The sequence below is a fragment of the Suillus subalutaceus genome, assembly GCF_016647625.1.
Source record: "Suillus subalutaceus strain FC151 chromosome Unknown DFJ58scaffold_107, whole genome shotgun sequence".
Classification (NCBI taxonomy): domain Eukaryota; kingdom Fungi; phylum Basidiomycota; class Agaricomycetes; order Boletales; family Suillaceae; genus Suillus; species Suillus subalutaceus.
Window position 1 is genome coordinate 119,464 of NW_024540356.1, and position 17,208 is coordinate 136,671.

The 17,208-nt window shown below is 47.6% G+C and overlaps 4 protein-coding genes across 4 annotated transcripts; 2 read left to right on the forward strand and 2 right to left on the reverse strand.

Moving 5' to 3' along the window:
- Positions 1 to 28: 28 nt before the first annotated feature.
- On the reverse strand, positions 29 to 965 carry DFJ58DRAFT_37087 (uncharacterized protein). Its single transcript, XM_041380083.1, has one exon. The coding sequence runs from the start codon at positions 851 to 853 to the stop codon at positions 353 to 355; it is 501 nt and encodes a 166-aa protein (XP_041240415.1). The 5' UTR covers positions 854 to 965; the 3' UTR covers positions 29 to 352.
- Positions 966 to 2,294: 1,329 nt separating this feature from the next.
- On the reverse strand, positions 2,295 to 6,073 carry DFJ58DRAFT_804280 (uncharacterized protein). The gene is made up of 15 exons (XM_041391017.1): positions 5,566 to 6,073; positions 5,408 to 5,512; positions 5,062 to 5,340; positions 4,594 to 5,009; positions 4,039 to 4,540; positions 3,876 to 3,982; positions 3,789 to 3,824; positions 3,689 to 3,739; positions 3,569 to 3,633; positions 3,453 to 3,520; positions 3,312 to 3,400; positions 3,196 to 3,263; positions 3,009 to 3,147; positions 2,824 to 2,961; positions 2,295 to 2,773 (listed from the first exon to the last, which is right to left on the reverse strand). Exons 1-15 carry the CDS (start codon positions 5,894 to 5,896, stop codon positions 2,405 to 2,407), a joined length of 2,763 nt encoding a protein of 920 aa, XP_041240416.1. The 5' UTR covers positions 5,897 to 6,073; the 3' UTR covers positions 2,295 to 2,404.
- Positions 6,074 to 9,338: 3,265 nt separating this feature from the next.
- DFJ58DRAFT_804288 (uncharacterized protein) lies at positions 9,339 to 10,131 on the forward strand. The gene is made up of 2 exons (XM_041391018.1): positions 9,339 to 9,877; positions 9,933 to 10,131. The coding sequence occupies exons 1-2, from the start codon at positions 9,755 to 9,757 to the stop codon at positions 10,035 to 10,037; spliced, it is 228 nt and encodes a 75-aa protein (XP_041240417.1). The 5' UTR covers positions 9,339 to 9,754; the 3' UTR covers positions 10,038 to 10,131.
- A 1,151-nt stretch (positions 10,132 to 11,282) lies between these two features.
- On the forward strand, positions 11,283 to 17,146 carry DFJ58DRAFT_804290 (myosin 5). Its single transcript, XM_041391019.1, has 15 exons — positions 11,283 to 11,487; positions 11,556 to 11,685; positions 11,737 to 11,974; positions 12,034 to 12,055; positions 12,104 to 12,298; positions 12,346 to 13,029; positions 13,076 to 13,129; positions 13,178 to 13,971; positions 14,024 to 14,451; positions 14,502 to 14,589; positions 14,640 to 15,795; positions 15,854 to 16,385; positions 16,439 to 16,560; positions 16,613 to 16,714; positions 16,762 to 17,146. Exons 1-15 carry the CDS (start codon positions 11,347 to 11,349, stop codon positions 16,966 to 16,968), a joined length of 4,893 nt encoding a protein of 1,630 aa, XP_041240418.1. The 5' UTR covers positions 11,283 to 11,346; the 3' UTR covers positions 16,969 to 17,146.
- The last annotated feature ends 62 nt before the right edge of the window (positions 17,147 to 17,208 follow it).

Here is a 17,208-nt window from a genome sequence, read left to right on the forward strand (position 1 = left end):
TTCCTCAGTTTGACTGTTTCAGATTACGGGTATTTGTATCAACGGACAAATTGTAGTATAACCTGATGCTATACCCAGAACATGATTATGGTGCGGTGAACGCCGTAGATGAAAACAAATGAAAAGACAACCGTCACGAAGACGGGAATATGCAAAAAATTGTTGGACTCCATGGGTCACGAGGTTATCAGCCTTCGCCACTTGTCCTCACTGCCGCTAACCCACAGTGCCCGTAAAGGACTAGGCTCATCCACTTTTGAAGCAAAAAGCTTTCCCCACTGGGACCAATCCCAACCGTCGCGCACCGCGCCAGAAGGGTGGCACACGCACTTTCACCCAGCCACTCATTGAACTATCCTTGTCGTTCGCACAACTCGGACCATCCATCCACACTCGCACACCACCCCATCACCGTCTCCACGACGTACGTCACGGAAGTCGCATCCAGTCCAGAAAAAGTCGTTGACCACTCAGCCGTCGCTCGAGGTCTGGAACACGCTCCTGGCAACTTCCCAACCACCTTCTTGTTCGTACGCCAATCGCAGTAAACCAAGACAACCACAGCTTCCATGAGTCCTTCACCCGTCATCAATATGATCCTTCTAGATCTACCTGTCTTGTGCGTAATCCCGTCATCCGGGAAAGGAACATGCACGCCACAAAGCCATCCCATCACCGCTGAAACTCGAGAATAAGTCTGTCGCCCCTCCCGAAGGAAGGATGATGCAGCGGAATGACAGTAGACTTGAGGTGTGAAAGCCGAACCCATGGTTAAAGACAAAAGAAGACAGGATTGAACCAGTTGAACCAGTGAATAGGGATCCCAAGTAACCCCATGGGGCGGGCCGAACATGGGTACGAGGAACAGACCGGCGAATTGAAGGATAGTTGAAAAAGCAAAAGCGCATTCGACAGATCATGTCTTCGCGATGATCCCGCCGACATACGTCAGCTTCGAGCGAATGGCCTTGAACATAATCTGAACCTTCAGAATGACAACGGTCAGTAGCATCGCAGATATGGTCACAGAACGCGTTGAAGTGTGGGATAAGCTAATCGTACGCGGCAACTCCGCAGCATGTCTCTGACACGTAGGGTAGGGGAGCCGAGGCTGCAGGGACGACAGCAAAGTTGCACCTATAACACACTAGCCGAAACAGTCTTTAGCATCCCTTTCCTGTACGTACCGTACTCGCGACCAAGTGCATTCCAGACCAGGTTCCATGTCGCAAATCACCGCGAAGCCAGGGTGTTTGCTGCGCATACCAGCGCTTTGAAGCTATGCAAATTTTCTCGTTCCAAAGGAAGTAGAGAAAACAACATTGTTCACGGCGAGCAAATCATAAGACGCCGGGGTGAGGAGCGGGTGATCCCAGTGAGACCACCCACAACTCGAGGAAAGAGTCAAAGACTCGGACTACGGCAATCATGTGCGTTGACCTGCTGAAGAATATGAACCACGAGAGGTGAGGGCAGAAGCGCAAGACAAGATAACTGGTCTTCCAAAAGCGGCCCTGGGCAAATTGATCTCTACAGAAATCTGTGCGTGACCCAGGATGCACGCCACTGGCAGTTAACCACAGAATGCGAACCGGTGCGTGATCTGCTCCTTCTCTTGAAGGTCACCAAATAAAATCCCGCGACACCTCTCTAGCACTCGCTCCGCAGTTCAACCTCTGCCCACAACGTGAACCGAAGCATTTCCGGCACCGCCTTCCCTTTAATCGCAGCCATGTCGAACGTACGAAAGTTATTAGTTTTCTGTGCGTGACGTCCAGACACGTCCACAAAGGGTTCCCGAGGCAGCACATGCAAAGGTCTGTGTGTATGCATGAGTGGAGGTGATTCCGTGATTGGTTACGAGCGCGTTCCGAAGAGGCGATGAAGGTGGTTTCAAAAGAGTTCATTGCAGAAGAAAACAGCAGCAAACGGGCAAACGCCCGAGGCGCGCATGAAAGACCACCGTCATAACGCGGCCCGACCCCAGAACAATGCCGCATTGTTTGTGATTCATGCAAGTAGAAGATATTCTCCCCGTAGTGAAAATCATTAGGGTTAGTATACATCCTGTTAGGATGATATTATGGCTGGAAGCAGCGATGAGCTCGATGGTGGCCTGGATAGCATGTTGGTGCGAGTGGTCTCCCGAAGTGGCCAGGGTGATTGGAAAGTGGACGGCAGACGTTAGACATAGTAGAGTTTGGTATAGAGAAGAGAAAGAGATGTCACCTGAATTTATTGACATCGTGTTGTTTGGTCGAATAACAACGCGTAAACTGCGTGACGTCACAATAGAATAATTCACCTTCGTCTCATTACATATGTCACACAATAACTCTAGCTACCATTACCCATAAAATTCCATCTATGCTACATGACAAGGCCTTTGAATGAAATATCCTTTCTACCCACGTCCCACTGTACTAAACCATCCTTCACCGGGCGTTCCAGGTTCTTCATCAACGTTGTAAACAGTCGTTTCTGGCAAGGTATGGGTCAACCACGCCGATGTACCGAATAGCTGGCGGCACAGCTCCAATAAATCCTCTATGGTATCAACCATATCCCTCATGACCTCACCTTCCGCAACTGAGTATGCCAAAGAGATGCCCTTAACCGACACATCCACGTCGATACCTCGTCGCAAGGAGACTTTTATTTGTGATTCGAGTTTTTCAAGTGCTTGTCTTGCAGATGGGAGGAACTGCGGTAGAGGTTGTCGAGCTTGAAAGACGTGCTGACTCGCAAACAGCAAGACGCAGATACAGGATATCTGACAAGAGCATCTGATGCAGTTCAGCAACCGAATTTGTCGGCACTCACAAATTCCTTCCGTTCTTTCAGGACTGACGCAATAGTCTCCTTGCGGGGTATATTTTCCCGTATCTTTCTAAGACCAGTCATCAAGTCAAGAATCTTCTGTATCTTGAGGACAACTTCGCGGTAGTGGCGCATTGGTTTCTGTGAACGAGTTAGTTGTGGAAATTGAACTAAGTATTCAAACCCACCGGCACTAGACTGAGCTCGTCATTCATAATAGTCAGCAGCGACGAAGATCGATGAAGCGCATTGCGAATTTGAAGTTCTGACTTCAATGTCTCTTGCTTGTCGTGCGGTGTGAATACGTATATATTCTGAAACATCCCCCTGGAATTGGTTTAGGAGGAGCACATCATAACCGAAGGGATAACGTACTGTACGAGGAGAAGATATAACTGGCTGAGCAATCTCAATGTCCTGCTGGTCTGTTTCAGAAACAACACCTTCTGAATATTAGCAAATGAGGTCGAGCATGGATAACATTGCCATACCCGGCTGTACCGAGGAAAGACAAGACTATTCATTGCCAACGCAGTGATGATGCCTAAAGCAATCATTGAAGCCCTCATCCAAGCTAAGTCTGCACAATCGTAAGACATATTCATGTCAGGTCCACAAGTGAAAATCGATACCTTGGGTAGACACTCCCGAATCCGGAGTTAAGTATTGGTATAGCACGATAGGAGGGAGCGTAACAGACCTGGATAACGATCAGTATCGTGCATAGCAGGTCAAATGGAGACATTACGCGACGACACCCAAGGACGGGATCCTGCTTTTCGTGACAAGCCACGTAACGGGTATATCAAACAACTGATAACATTGGTCAGAAGATGCAGGGTGCTGTTAATTTATCGGAACTACTTACTGTAATCATTACCACTATGCCAATAGAATTCTTGCCGCAGATAGCCCATGTCTATGTAAATGCGATCAGGGCGGGAAAGTGATGGTATCGTAGGACGCACGATATAAGCATAGATAGCTCCTAGAATGGTCCCTGACTATCAAATACATCAACACGCCGTCGCAGTTTTTGATCAAAAAGGATTTACGAGACGCAAATAACCGACGCGCCAGGTCGCTCCAGTATTTGTTTCGAGGACCCATACGTAGCTGATAATCATCCATTGGCCGTGGATCCACTTAAACCACTGAAAACCTAACATTGAATTTATGACGATTCACACTTGACTGGGGACGCGAAAATAAACAAACCTGCTGAGTTAGAAGGAAGAAAAGCCGGAAAACTTAGCATGGCCACCCCAATGGCATTTTTCGTCGCATGCTGCAAATGACTGGAATGTTGCATGTTGCGGATTACCCTTGATGCTCCTAGTCGAAGCTGAAGTATGAAGGAATGATTCCAAAGGCGTTGTGGTGTCGACAACAAGCATCGTGGAAAGGACTTTAATGATAACTGTTGGCCACTGGGAATTCTTTTGATGGCATGGGAATAGGAAACCTCTTGACTTGTCACCTCATCATGTCGATCGACAAAAGCAATGCCTTGTCGGACTTCCTCAGCTGATAGAGTTGTCTCTGCTTCGGAAGCATCATGGGCCATAGGTGCCCCATATTCCTCCATTATGAAAGTTCGGGGCGCAATGCCAAGCCACTGCCATGTCAATCGCGGGAGCCAGAAGCGAAGTCTAGAAGCTTCGTGGTGTGCGGAAATATTCTGAGCTACTTGCAGTATGTGGCTCGTGTCGTACGCCATCTAGCTTCGTTGGCGCATTCAGTTTATAATAATCCTCGGATAAGCTTACTTGCCTGTAGCAATGACGTCACAAACAGGCACTGATGATGGAGATGAGAAGGAATGATGGAGCCAGATGGGGAACCCGGTTCTTCGCCTAATGTCCGGATAGTGTTACGCAACTCGGTTTTTGCAGTGTACCATGTGAGATTGAGATTGATGGCAGCCGCAGTAACTGCATCTCTCTCTGTACGCAATGACTTGCGCCATAGGGAGGCATGCGTGTACACGCCGAGCACCAGATCTTCGACTGCTTTGATTGAGATCATAATGGTTTTGCCGAGCTCTATCGCTGAAGCCTCGAAGGAAGGAGATGATACACAGTACGATTCGTTGGACCAGTCGGTCTGACCTGGCCGAGGAACCATTCCCCAGGATAATTCACGGCGCAAGTGTTCAACCATGCCCAGCAGAGGCTTGAGGGACTTGACTAGTATGCTATGTTAATGTGTGGAAAATGAGCATGTGAACAGGATGCTCACCGCTAACGCGCCCAATACGGAGTTCAAAGGCTGCTTGATAGTACATCTCATTCAATATCACAGACCGGTGGACCAATTCTGCATGTAAATCTTTCAAGTCAGTGATTTGCTGGGAAGAAGGATACGTGAATGGATTATCCATGCACACGGCTAAGCATCGGTGGATAATTCTCAAAGTCGACGCGAGTTCTTCAGTAAGGTGAGTCGAGGACCAATGCAAGATCAACATGCTAGAAAACAAGCAAACAGACGCAGCGGTCACAGTGATCCATAAAAAAACTGCCCGAGTCCGAGAGGAAAGCCTGAGTGATCGTTACACTACGTGTAAAGAGAGGAGCGCAGCAACATACAGAGGTTACACCAACATTGTCGGTTAACAGCCATATGGACACAAAGCACGATATCCGCGCAGATAAATGGAGACGAGGAAGACGGCTTTTCGCCCAACCAGCTTTCAGAATAGCATGTTAGCTGTGTCTGTATGGCATGCGGCGGGAGACAAACCGAAAAAGCTGATTATCACAAGGAATACAGCTAGTATGAGACGCGATGTCACTGATCCCTCCTGTGGAATAGCTGCAAGGTATTTGGCAAAGGTCGACATGCCAATACCTGCTAGGGCACCTGCGATGTTTATAATAGTAATTTCAAGCTGCTGGGCCAGATCCTCTTGGACAGAGAACACGAGCTCTTTCAAGCTCAACACGAGGAAAGCCGACGATCCCCCCAGCTGGGAAAATGGATGGATAGTCACAAAAAGTATGCAGAGAAAAGTAGACATGACCCGGGCCAATGCACGACGGGAGATACGCTCGTTTACAAGCTCATACAGCATCGACCGTGTGTGAAGACAAACGAAAAGATGGGCTATACCTCATGATAAGATCTTATTAAAAGGCTCTACATGCCTTCAAGCCACAGCCAAACTTGTTTCGTGAGTAAACGAAGAATGACCGCGAGCCGGCAGGAGTCAGCCAAGAGTAGTACCCTGAGCCTCAGCTGGGAGCCTGAGCTCCACGCTTGAGTTGACCTTTTACATAAATATATTTGACACTGATCCGAGTCCGCGCCGAATCCGGGGTTTGAATTGGTTTACATAATTAGGGCTTTACGCACACCGTGACGGTTCACCTTACTACAGTTGGCTGGTTTCCAGTCAAGGGTCTACTTAATAGATATCGATTGTCTATGTAAGTAATTACGAAAAGTAACGTTCGCTACGAGGGTCAGCTGGCTGGGTAAGGTTCAACGTTCAGGCCTCAGGCCTTAGGTACTATATATATATACATATTACATATGTCCTGTCAGTGATACTATCCCCTACTTACGGTCTATTCGTCAGTGCCCATCATTTCGTGAGTCACATTTCGCTTACCGTTACATCGCGTGACCAACCATGTGATCACGTTTCCACGCCAAAAGGTAAATGATGACTGAGTACTGAGGAATATTAGACTGTAGGATAGCAACGTGTATAATTAATGGGGCCCTGAATTCCTGGACCTCCGGGTCTATGCGATTTCCTGGACCTCTGTAGGTCCAGGTCTATGTGAAAAATTGTTTCACGCCCGATCATGCTGGCCCGCCTTATACCATTTGGCATTCTCTCATTGCCACACCTCTTTTCCTATGTGTGCTTCATGATCTCTTCTCGTTTGTACCACTTGAATCAGGCAGACAGAATCATTTAATTCACCTCAGTATGCAACATGTGTTCGGCCTTAGTGGAGATGTCAGTGTTCGTGCATCCTCTGATCCCACAAGCACATGCAACGACGCTCGTGCGTTCTCTTCATTTGTTCATTTTCAATCTGTGCTCAAAGATGTTTGTAGCTAAAATTCTCATAGCTTCTGATGTCCCTCTCCAGGCTCAAGACAGTGAACAATTGATTAGCAGGTATGTACTGCGCCAGAATTTCGAGTTTTATGCAGTTTCACGCAGTCAGTTGTTGGAGGTAGATCATAAATCGATTCCTTTTGGTGACAACGAGTGTCTCCTACGATAGTATACTTCACCGTCTTCTCATACTTTTGAAGACTATTATCATGCCATCTTGCATCCAAGAGGTTGATCAAATAATAATAGATTGTATAATCTGTTGAATCAATTTTATGCTAAGGTCTCGCGGTGATTAAGATGCGTTGTCGCACTTTGGCATCAAAGCAACCCGAAAATGCACTGGCTAATTTGGAGGTCTCCGAGTCAGGGGCCTCAGGCAGGGCTTATAATTGAATTGCTTACCTACTTAATACTTATGGAGGCAATGTGAGGTGTAAGGGGCCTTTGCAGACAAAAGGGGCAAAAGCAAACATGGTAATACGTACATGTCATTCATGGCCGAGTACGTAGAAACTCATTGATCATCATATCGAGTTCATGGTACCTGGTATATAGTAGTACTTCGGCTCCCCAAAGCTCCCGAAAATAAGGTACGTGTAAGAACGTAATGACAAGACCTTGAAAACCTCGTCAGCTGCAAATTTCCCTCTGACTTACCCGACTAGCTAGTAATAGGATAGGAACAGCAGTGGTAAAAATCTCTTGACCACGTTGGCAACAGGACAACTTTATGACGCTCGCGAACGCGAACGACAACGACGAGCTCGAGGCGCCACCTAAATCTCAATTAACCCAAACTACAACTCGGGTTGTTTACCCACTGTCGCTTTGCTCGTCTAAAATACCCACCATCCTTATCTAACTCCCAAGCCAAGTTTCATTGCCCTCCACCGCACCAAACTCCACTCGCTGCCTTCGTCTTTCAGACTTCTCCAGTGATTGAACGCGCGCTTTTAGCGCCCATGGTCTCATACCCCTGTGTGGCCACCGCTATCCTTCTCCGCCAAAGCCCGCCTCCGCCCAACTCATACCACCGACAATCCCGGACATGCCGCCACGGAATTATTCAACATCGATGTTCAACCACATCTCCCAGGCCTGCAGGTATGGGATTGTACTACTCATATCTTATCATCGCCATCCTCTGCCGCACCCGCGAGCTCGCTTTCTAGATAAAAAAATTGGTACGTATTACCCTCGTAACTACTACAGGACAACCTTCTCGTACGACGTACTCGCGAATGGCAACTTGGATGGCAATGATGACTTCGACGTGTTATCTGTTTCGGGGTCCTTTGTTGAAGTTAAACTAGAACATAGAGACATGTCTCCTTATTTTTTTTGGAAATAAGATTTTCTTCTGTCTCCATCACGATAATGTTGTGTTGTGGTCAAATTTTCTTAAATCATCTTTCATCTTATGTGGTTACTAAGTAGAATAAGGATAAACAAACACACTGTCATTTCCTGGTGACTGGGCGAAAGCAGGCAGTGGTGGGAGGACCTCCGGAAGTCACACTGGCAGGAGGGGTGCCGGTGAGGTTTTGAGGCGTGCAAGAGGCAGCGCCAGGTTTCGTGCGGTCGCGATTAGGCCTGGCTCGTGGTGCAGGAGGACGCGGATTGAAGTATGTCGACCCCCTATCTTTACACAATGTGCGGTGTCGCCGGTTTCATGATACGCCAAACACTGGTACAATGGAAAGCGCACATTGCATCTTCGCCCTCTGCGTGGCCTTCGCGGCGATCCGTCTTGCAGCTTGCTCAACGTGCGTAACGCAGCTTTGCGACGACAGGGGAAACAAATTCTGCCAGAAATGACTTTGGTTGGGCTGTAGATCCTCTATTTTCTGACCATGGACTATGGCCGCAATATTTCGACCTGAACCTATATGCAATAATTTGTCTTATCCGGGTTCCCCATTGCGGGTAATTCCCTACGGTCGTCCTCGAAGATTTTGCAGGTGTGGTACGTGTATGGCATTCGTCTCATACTACGGATAGTATATGGGGACAATACAAACGAATCCAAACATACATATAATACAATGATCTGCTTCCTGATGAGTCCTGTTTCCTTACCACCGGCTCTATAACCCCTTAACGTTTTAACGCTTATGTCTCATTTGTTTTTACATAACCTTCATATGTCAACTTTTATTGTCTATTTTCACCTTCGTTACAGAGGAGGTGGATGCTTGAGTTGTACTGACGCTGGGGGTATCTCCCTAGTATGCCTATGACAGTACTTCGATAGTTCGAAAATTTAAGGAGGTACTGGTTTGTCAAATTTAATCTCTGTCTGCTTTAGGGTCCCGGGAATTTGCACCAGGCAAATTTGCCCAGCTAATTTACCCTGCAAATTTACCGTGAATGACAGTGTCAATTTCACACCCTCGAAAACATAGTGTCAATTTGGGTGAATTTGTTTCTACTGGATAACTTGAATATAGAGCAGCGCAGATCTACAAAAATATCAATCCTCTCGACTTTGTCTCGACTTGCTGCCTATTCAATTAAGGAAATCTTATGGAACCTATGCTGTTGTGTCCCCCGAAGATGCGATTATCAAGAGAGTTGGCACGAGTCTCCAGCGCATGTTAAAGCACGAATACGGTGATGTTTACGATGGGGTAAGGTCGAACCAAGTTGCTACATTGCAAAGGTGCAGATCCTTTCAACCGCAAGCCTCGCAAAAACGAGAATGTTCGGGATTGGTGGCTCGCTGTCCAGAAAGATGAAAACGCGCAGGTTCTTGGGGTGATAAAGTCATTTACGCGATTGGTTCAATTCACTAAAGTCTTGTTCTTGTGTCAGGCTCTCGCGATCAAGTTATATTCTGTGGTACCGGTGTCAATGGCTGACGAGAGGACTGTGACGACCATAACGTGGCTCAATAGTCCTACTCGGAGCCAACAAGACATCGCAACATTAAAAGAAACCATTCAAATTCGCCAGTGGCACCGCTGGAAACCTGATGTAAGTTGCCTTTGCTCGTTCGGACTATTGAAAGACTGATGTACATCTGATTCAGTCAGTGGCATCAAAGACGGCTCCTTCGGTCAAATGGCGCGATATGCATGGCCTGTGCAGCTTGAGCCAACCGCTTCCGCGAGTCATGGACCTCCATCCAAGCTGACGTCTGACACTGCAACTTCATCGACGACACCAATGGATGACGAGTGGGAGACATGGAAGTCTGTAGAGTAAATTACAGTCAATTAGGTGAAATTCACCTCAAATTAACGCTAATTAGCGTCAAAAAGCTGGAGCTTTCGGGGGCTCTGCCCCCAAACCCCCGTCAGTAAATTTGTGTGAATTTCGTGTCATTCACACCTGTAAATTTGGCCCTCTGCGAGGGCCATGCTAATTAGCCTGTCAACCAGACGCCATACCCTAATTCCCGGGACCCTAGTCTGCTTGATCATCCCCGTCTTAGTCATCTTGTGACTTTTTTTTCTTCTCCGTAGGCTCTTACTCCTCTTTTATCACCATGGCTAGCAGCTCAGCGCTCATCGACGTTGAATTCTTTATCTTTCGTTCCTCCCGCCTCGCCCGTAGTGTCCGATCAAGAGCTCCCTGACGACGGGAGCTCTGTAGTGTCATCGTGCGTTCTTCGCAAGTTTTTTGGGTTCTATGAGGTTTCTCGAGTGCGCTTACAAGCGCAGAGGCAATATCCTGCGGAGGTCTTCCTGCCAGTCGCTGCTCCCAGTCTGCGCCAGGTGATAGACAATTTTTCTTTCTTTATAAGAGAGCATTATTCTACGATAGCACGTGCTCATTCGTGTTATACCAACTTATCGTAAGGATCATATCCGTGATATGTTGCGTGTCCATGTTTGTGACGCAGATAGTGTATCTAATCTAGTCGTTTTTAAACTCTTGAAAGCTCCTCGGCATGATTTTTCCAACCAGATTGTCCCAGAACCCTTCTGTGATTCTTCTCGCGAGTCTGATGCTGCCGCTCATCGTGTTGCACGTGCAGGATTTTCTGACACGCAACGCTTGCAAGTTTTGGATCGAGATGCAAATCGTCATCGATAGAATGGTGCCTCGGAGGAGAAGGCTGCGAAGATGAAGGTGAAGAAAGCGTCCATGCACACATTGCTATAGCAGCGTAAGGACGACGCGGCTAAACCAGATGTTTATCTCATGTTATCAAGGATAGTGAAATTGAATCAAACAGTATTCCGTCCTGACTCAACGGTTGCAATATCGAGATAGAGGAAAAGAAAGGTCCTGGAATGTCCGGAGGGCCGTTGCGTTAGTATTATCAGTTGACCTTTCAATAAGTCACTGCCTATTTCCGGACATCATGGACCGTGGGACAAATTATTCAAATGAAGGTCCCTCTGCAGTCTCTAAGTGATCACAATTCGACCGTGTTGCACTCCAGCTCAGGCGCACGGTCAACGTAGCTCACGACCGTTAACTACGACGCCTTGGCAATGGCTGAAAACATTTACAGCAAGGGAACGAGAGTCTGGTTTGAAGACAAGGATCAGGCATGGATTTCTGCAGAGGTCGCAGCTGTTACCAAAGGCGCTGACGATTCGATAAAACTGGCGTTTGTCGATGAACGAGGCAAGGTACGCGTTATATTTCCTGCTGTTCAATTTACAGAATTCGCCGACATGAGTTGCAACGTGAATGACAGGAATTTGTCATTAATACCACTGGCAAGGATATCAAGGCCGGAAAGGAAGACTTGCCTCCTCTTCGAAATCCTCCCTTACTAGAAACGGCAGATGATTTGGCTACCCTATCGCATCTAAATGAGCCTTCAGGTATCTATTTTCTACGGTAACTGTCAGAATCAGTGCTGAGTGCTATTCAAGTCCTGCATACCATTCGTAATCGCTATGCCCAACATAGCATCTACACATATAGCGGAATCGTGCTTATTGCTGTCAATCCTTTTCAGCGGGTTACTCTATATGGACCCGAGATCATCCAAGCTTACAGTGGACGGAAAAGAGGAGATCTGGAGCCTCATTTGTTTGCCATTGCTGAGGATGCATATACCGCGATGGCGAAGGAGGGCATGGGCCAGACGATCATTGTGTCGGGTGAAAGGTAATCTCCATGCATCTGTAGTTTGCTTTTAATGCTGACATACTTACATCGTCGTTTAGTGGAGCCGGTAAAACTGAATCAGTGTGTGCAGTGCTTCTCCATGTTACTAGAGCTCTAAACTATTTTTAGGCTAAATTCATCATGCGATACCTGGCATCGGTAAATCCTCCTGGATCCCAAACAAAAACGAAGACGAAGTTTTCTCTCGACGAATCTAGTGAAATCGAGCGCCAGATACTCGCCACAAACCCGATTCTAGAATCATTTGGAAATGCCAAAACAACTCGTAACGACAATTCTTCGCGATTTGGTAAATACATCCAGGCGAGTAATTTGAGTTTAGGCCGCTGAATATCTAACATGCGCTGTAGATTCTTTTTGATGGCAAACAAGAAATTGTCGGCGCCCGAATCCGGACTTACCTGCTGGAACGATCACGCATTGTGTTCCAACCAACGACCGAACGGAATTACCATATCTTTTATCAACTGTGTACTGGCGCGCCGTCGAAAGAACGAAAAGACCTTGGCCTTGACACTGACGTGACTAAATTTCACTATCTGAAACAAGGAGGACCGACGTCGACACCGATAAGTGGAGTTGATGACGCAGAGGAGTTCCGAGCAACGCAACAGGCATTATCGACAGTTGGAATCAGTGTAGAGAAACAGTGGGCCGTCTTCCGACTTCTCTCGGCACTGCTCCATCTGGGCAACGTGAAGGTTACCCAAACACGAAACGATTCGGCCATAGATGATGCAGATCCTGCTCTTCTTCTTGCTACTCGCTTCTTGGGAGTGAACTTCGCCGATTTCAAGAAGTGGACTATCAAGAAGCAGATCATCACGCGTTCGGAAAAAATTGTCACCGCACTCAACGCCGCACAGGCGACAGTGGTTAGGGACAGTGTGGCGAAGTTTGTGTATGCATGCTTATTTGAATGGTTGGTGGCCATCGTCAATGAAAGTCTGGCTGGTGAAAACGGAGATGCCGCCGAACGAGCTGAGATGTTCATCGGTGTGCTGGACATCTACGGGTTTGAACATTTTCAGAAGGTGCATCCCATCCTTCAGTTAATTCATGATACTCAACTGTTTACAGAACTCCTTCGAGCAGTTCAGCATCAACTATGCCAATGAGAAATTACAACAAGAGGTGAGCATAAAGTATCTGCAACGTGTCCATAGCTTAAGACTGTCGTAGTTCAATTCTCACGTCTTCAAACTCGAGCAAGAGGAGTACGTTAAGGAAGAGATTAACTGGACTTTTATCGACTTTTCAGACAACCAACCTTGCATTGATGTGATCGAAGGGAAACTGGGCGTCCTCGCGCTCCTTGATGAAGAGTCGCGTTTACCGTCAGGCAGTGACGCATCTTTCCTTCAAAAGCTAAGCAGCCAGCTTCTGAAGCCTGCCAACAAAAACGTCTTCAAGAAACCTCGATTTGGAAATTCTGCGTTCACCATTGCCCACTATGCCCATGATGTCACGTACGAAGTCGAAGGATTCCTCGAGAAGAACCGCGATACAGTTCCTGATGAGCATATGCTTTTGCTAGCATCCACGAAGAACCCCTTCTTGAAGGAAGTTCTCGACGCTGCCCTCGGATCTGTGAAAGCAGCCGATCCTCCACACCCCGGGTCACCCTCTCTGTCTGATTCCGGCAGCGGAGGTTCCCGTCGTTCATCCATCATTCCTGATCCCGGTCGTTCATCATTGGTCGCAGCGAACACTGGCCCCAAGAGACCAGGAGCTGCCATCCGGAAGCCCACGCAAGGCTCTATCTTCAAGGCCTCCTTGATCACCCTGATGGATACCCTCAGCATCACAAACGTTCACTATATCCGGTGCATCAAACCCAACGAAGCCAAAAGACCTTGGGAGTTCACACCGTCTCAAGTTTTGGGCCAGTTGCGTGCTTGTGGTGTTCTCGAAACCATACGTATTTCTTGTGCTGGATACCCTTCACGTTGGACTTATGAAGAGTTTGCTGAGCGGTACGATCACCACTGCGGCCTTCCGCATTATTAATTATTGATCATTACACAGGTATTACATGCTGGTGCCCTCAGCGGATTGGCAGCCAATGATACAGCACATGGAACTCAGGCCTCTCTGCTCACTTATTCTTGAGAGAACTATCAACGACCCTGACAAATATCAGAGTGGTCTTACAAAGATTTTTTTCAGGGCTGGTATGCTCGCAGCGTTGGAGTCCCTCCGCTCAGAAAAGCTCAATGCTCTTGTCACGATTGTGCAGAAGAACATGCGCAGGCGCATGGCCGTAAAGAAATACCAGGAGTTGCGCCGAGCTACGATCAAAATCCAAACTTGGTGGCGTGGTATATTGGCCCGTAGACTCGTGGAGAACATTCGTAGAGATTTTGCCGCAAGACGCCTTCAAACTGGTGTTCGCCGTTTCATTCAGAGGTCCAATTTCTTGCAAACGAGACAATCTATCGTATTATTCCAGAGCCGTAGGTATTTTGTGAATTCGGACAACAACATATTAAATCTCTCGCCACAGGTATCCGCGGTGCCCAAGCCCGACGGCTGTATAGAGAGAAAAAGACTTCACACGCTGCTATTCTCTTGCAATCTCTTTCCCGTGGATTGTACGTCAGTAATAGTCAAGTGATGACATTTTACCAAAGTTTCCCCCTAGGCTCTATCGTCGCAGTCACAAGACGGACATCAAGCGTGTCGTTTATTTGCAATCTTGCGTCCGTCGGCGGCTCGCTCGGAAAGAATTGAAGGCTCTCAGGGCTGAGGCCCGTTCAGTCTCAAAGTTCAAAGAGATATCGTATCGGCTAGAAAACAAGGTAGTAGAACTCACTCAAACGCTTCAGACACGCACGGAGGAGAAGAAGGTACTGCAGGCGCAGCTTTGCGAATTGGAGAAACAGATTCAACAGTGGACATCGAAATACGAAGAGGCCGACACAAAAGCGAAGTCCTTTCAGACTGCACTATCAACAGCCGAGGCTGAACTATCACGCCGTGATGAGCTTCTTTTAGCAAAGGCTGATGTAGAGAAGCGATTGGACGAGGCTGTTGCTAAGGTCGCGGAGAAGGAAGCGATGATGCAAAAGCTTTCAGATGAGCTCGTCGCACAAGCAGAGAAGCTGCAATTCCAGGAGAAGGCCTTTGCTCATACCCCCTCACGTTCTGTCGAAGATGGGTCCGTTATACTGACTCTCAAGAATGAGGTTAGTAGCCTACGGGAGCAGCTAAACCGAGCCAATGCCTACAACGCCCTCACAAGGAATGCTCGAGTCGAAGCTCCTGTATCACCTACCTTTGCTCCGGCGTTGCGTATACCTGATTCTGGTGGTCTTTCCAACGGCGCAGCCCTTGTCCCGCCTTCGAGTAATCGTCACCAACGAAGACACAGTTCCGCAGGCGTTGTTCAACTCAGCCCGGCCGAAACCCGCACGTCCGTTGATGAACTCATGCTCGATGTCAAGAAGAATCAAGCTCTCAACCATCGCGCAGTATCCGTTGCATATAACGGCGAAGACAATGTCCTTCGCATGCGCAACAACGGCCTGGCAGATGTTCGCTCGTATGATGACCTTGCTGAGGAGAAGATCAAGCTTATGCAGGACACCAAGCGACTGGACGAGGATGTTCTTGTTGGTCTCATCAGGGGCCTGAAGATTCCAGCACCAAGTCTCACTAACCCGTCGGCTGTGAAGGAGATCCTTTTCCCGGCGAATCTCATTAGTCTTGTCACCAATGAAATGTGGAAATACGGGTTGATACCGGAGAGCGAGCGGTTTTTGGCAAACATTATGGAGTCCATTCAAGCCCATGTGATGGTGAGATCGCCGACTATCATCGAGTGTTTTCATTTGCTAACCATGTTGAACCTTGAAGTCGTTCAGCGGTGAAGATTCCATTATACCCGGAATTTACTGGCTGTCGAATGTTCACGAGATGTTGTCGTTCATCTATGTGGCTGAGAGCGACATGCTACAAGGTATTGGCCCTGGAGAAGAGAATGCTGTCCGAGAGTTTGACTGGAATGATTACGAACGGCTTGTCACGGTCGTCAAGCACGACCTTGGCAGCTTGGAGTATAACATATACCACACGTGGATGCTAGAGACGAAGAAGCGCCTTGCGAAGATGGTCGTACCTGCTTTGATAGAGAGCCAGTCTCTGCCAGGGTTTACGACGAGCGATGGCGGTGGTCGGTTATTCAATCGTCTCCTGAATACAAACAGCCAGCCAGCATATAGCATGGACGACATCCTAAACCTTCTGAACATAGTTTGGAAGAGTCTGAAAAGTTATTACATGGAAGATTCAGTGGTGCAACAAGTCATGGCTGAGCTTCTCAAGCTGGTCGGCGTCACGAGCTTTAATGACCTTTTAATGAGAAGAAACTTCTCCTCTTGGAAACGAGGTGTGTCTCCATCCATCACACAGCGTCGTTTCATTGACATCAAGTGATTTAAGCCATGCAAATTCAGTATAATATCACACGTATAGAAGAGTGGTGCAAGTCTCACGACATGCCCGAGGGGACGCTCCAGTTAGAACACTTGATGCAGGCCATAAAGCTCCTGCAACTGAAGAAGGTGCGTCTTACTGTTACATCAGGTCAAACGTTGATTGACACCCATTGAACAGGCAACGCCCGCAGATATAGAGATCATCTATGATGTTTGCTGGATGCTTAGTCCGATGCAAATACAGCGAATGTGTACGAACTACTACGTGGCAGAATATGAGGTATGACACACGCATTCTGCAATTATTTTCTTCGCTGACTCCTCCAGAACCCCATTTCTCCTGAGATTCTACGTGTAGTAGCTTCACGCGTTCAGGCAAATGATCGGAACGACCATTTACTTTTGTCTCCCGAATCGGAAGAAGTCGGTCCATTTGAGCCTCCCTGGCCTCGCGAGGTGTCTGGCTTGGAGACATACGTTCCAGCATACCTCAATGTGTCTCATCTACGCAGATTAGCTGCATTAGTAGCTTGATGTTTCGCCTGCGCTTGACCCCGACGTTCCTATAATATACCTTACACAGCCCATCGATATAGCTCTAGCTACTTCAGGACCTTGTTAAATCCGTTTATGTATGAGGCATCCCCGACTCCCAACGTTAGTGGAGCCCTTGTCGAACACGAACGGTTTCCAATCGACATTTGACCTGTCAGAGGCTTGTCAAGTTGTCTTTGTGTTTGTCATTCAGTTCTCGGTGAGCCCCTTTTTTCTGTT

Coding starts and splice junctions, on each gene's coding strand:
- DFJ58DRAFT_37087 (XM_041380083.1), bottom strand. CDS start 853: ATGTTCGGCCCGCCCCATGGGGTTACTTGGGATCCCTATTCACTGGTT.
- DFJ58DRAFT_804280 (XM_041391017.1), bottom strand. CDS start 5,896: ATGCTGTATGAGCTTGTAAACGAGCGTATCTCCCGTCGTGCATTGGCC. Junction 3,983..4,038: donor TCTTCCTTCTAACTCAGCAG/GTTTGTTTATTT, acceptor ATTCAATGTTAG/GTTTTCAGTGGTTTAAGTGG. Junction 3,148..3,195: donor TTATATCTTCTCCTCGTACA/GTACGTTATCCC, acceptor AACCAATTCCAG/GGGGATGTTTCAGAATATAT.
- DFJ58DRAFT_804288 (XM_041391018.1), top strand. CDS start 9,755: ATGGCTGACGAGAGGACTGTGACGACCATAACGTGGCTCAATAGTCCT. Junction 9,878..9,932: donor GGCACCGCTGGAAACCTGAT/GTAAGTTGCCTT, acceptor CATCTGATTCAG/TCAGTGGCATCAAAGACGGC.
- DFJ58DRAFT_804290 (XM_041391019.1), top strand. CDS start 11,347: ATGGCTGAAAACATTTACAGCAAGGGAACGAGAGTCTGGTTTGAAGAC. Junction 11,975..12,033: donor ATCATTGTGTCGGGTGAAAG/GTAATCTCCATG, acceptor ATCGTCGTTTAG/TGGAGCCGGTAAAACTGAAT. Junction 12,299..12,345: donor GATTTGGTAAATACATCCAG/GCGAGTAATTTG, acceptor CATGCGCTGTAG/ATTCTTTTTGATGGCAAACA.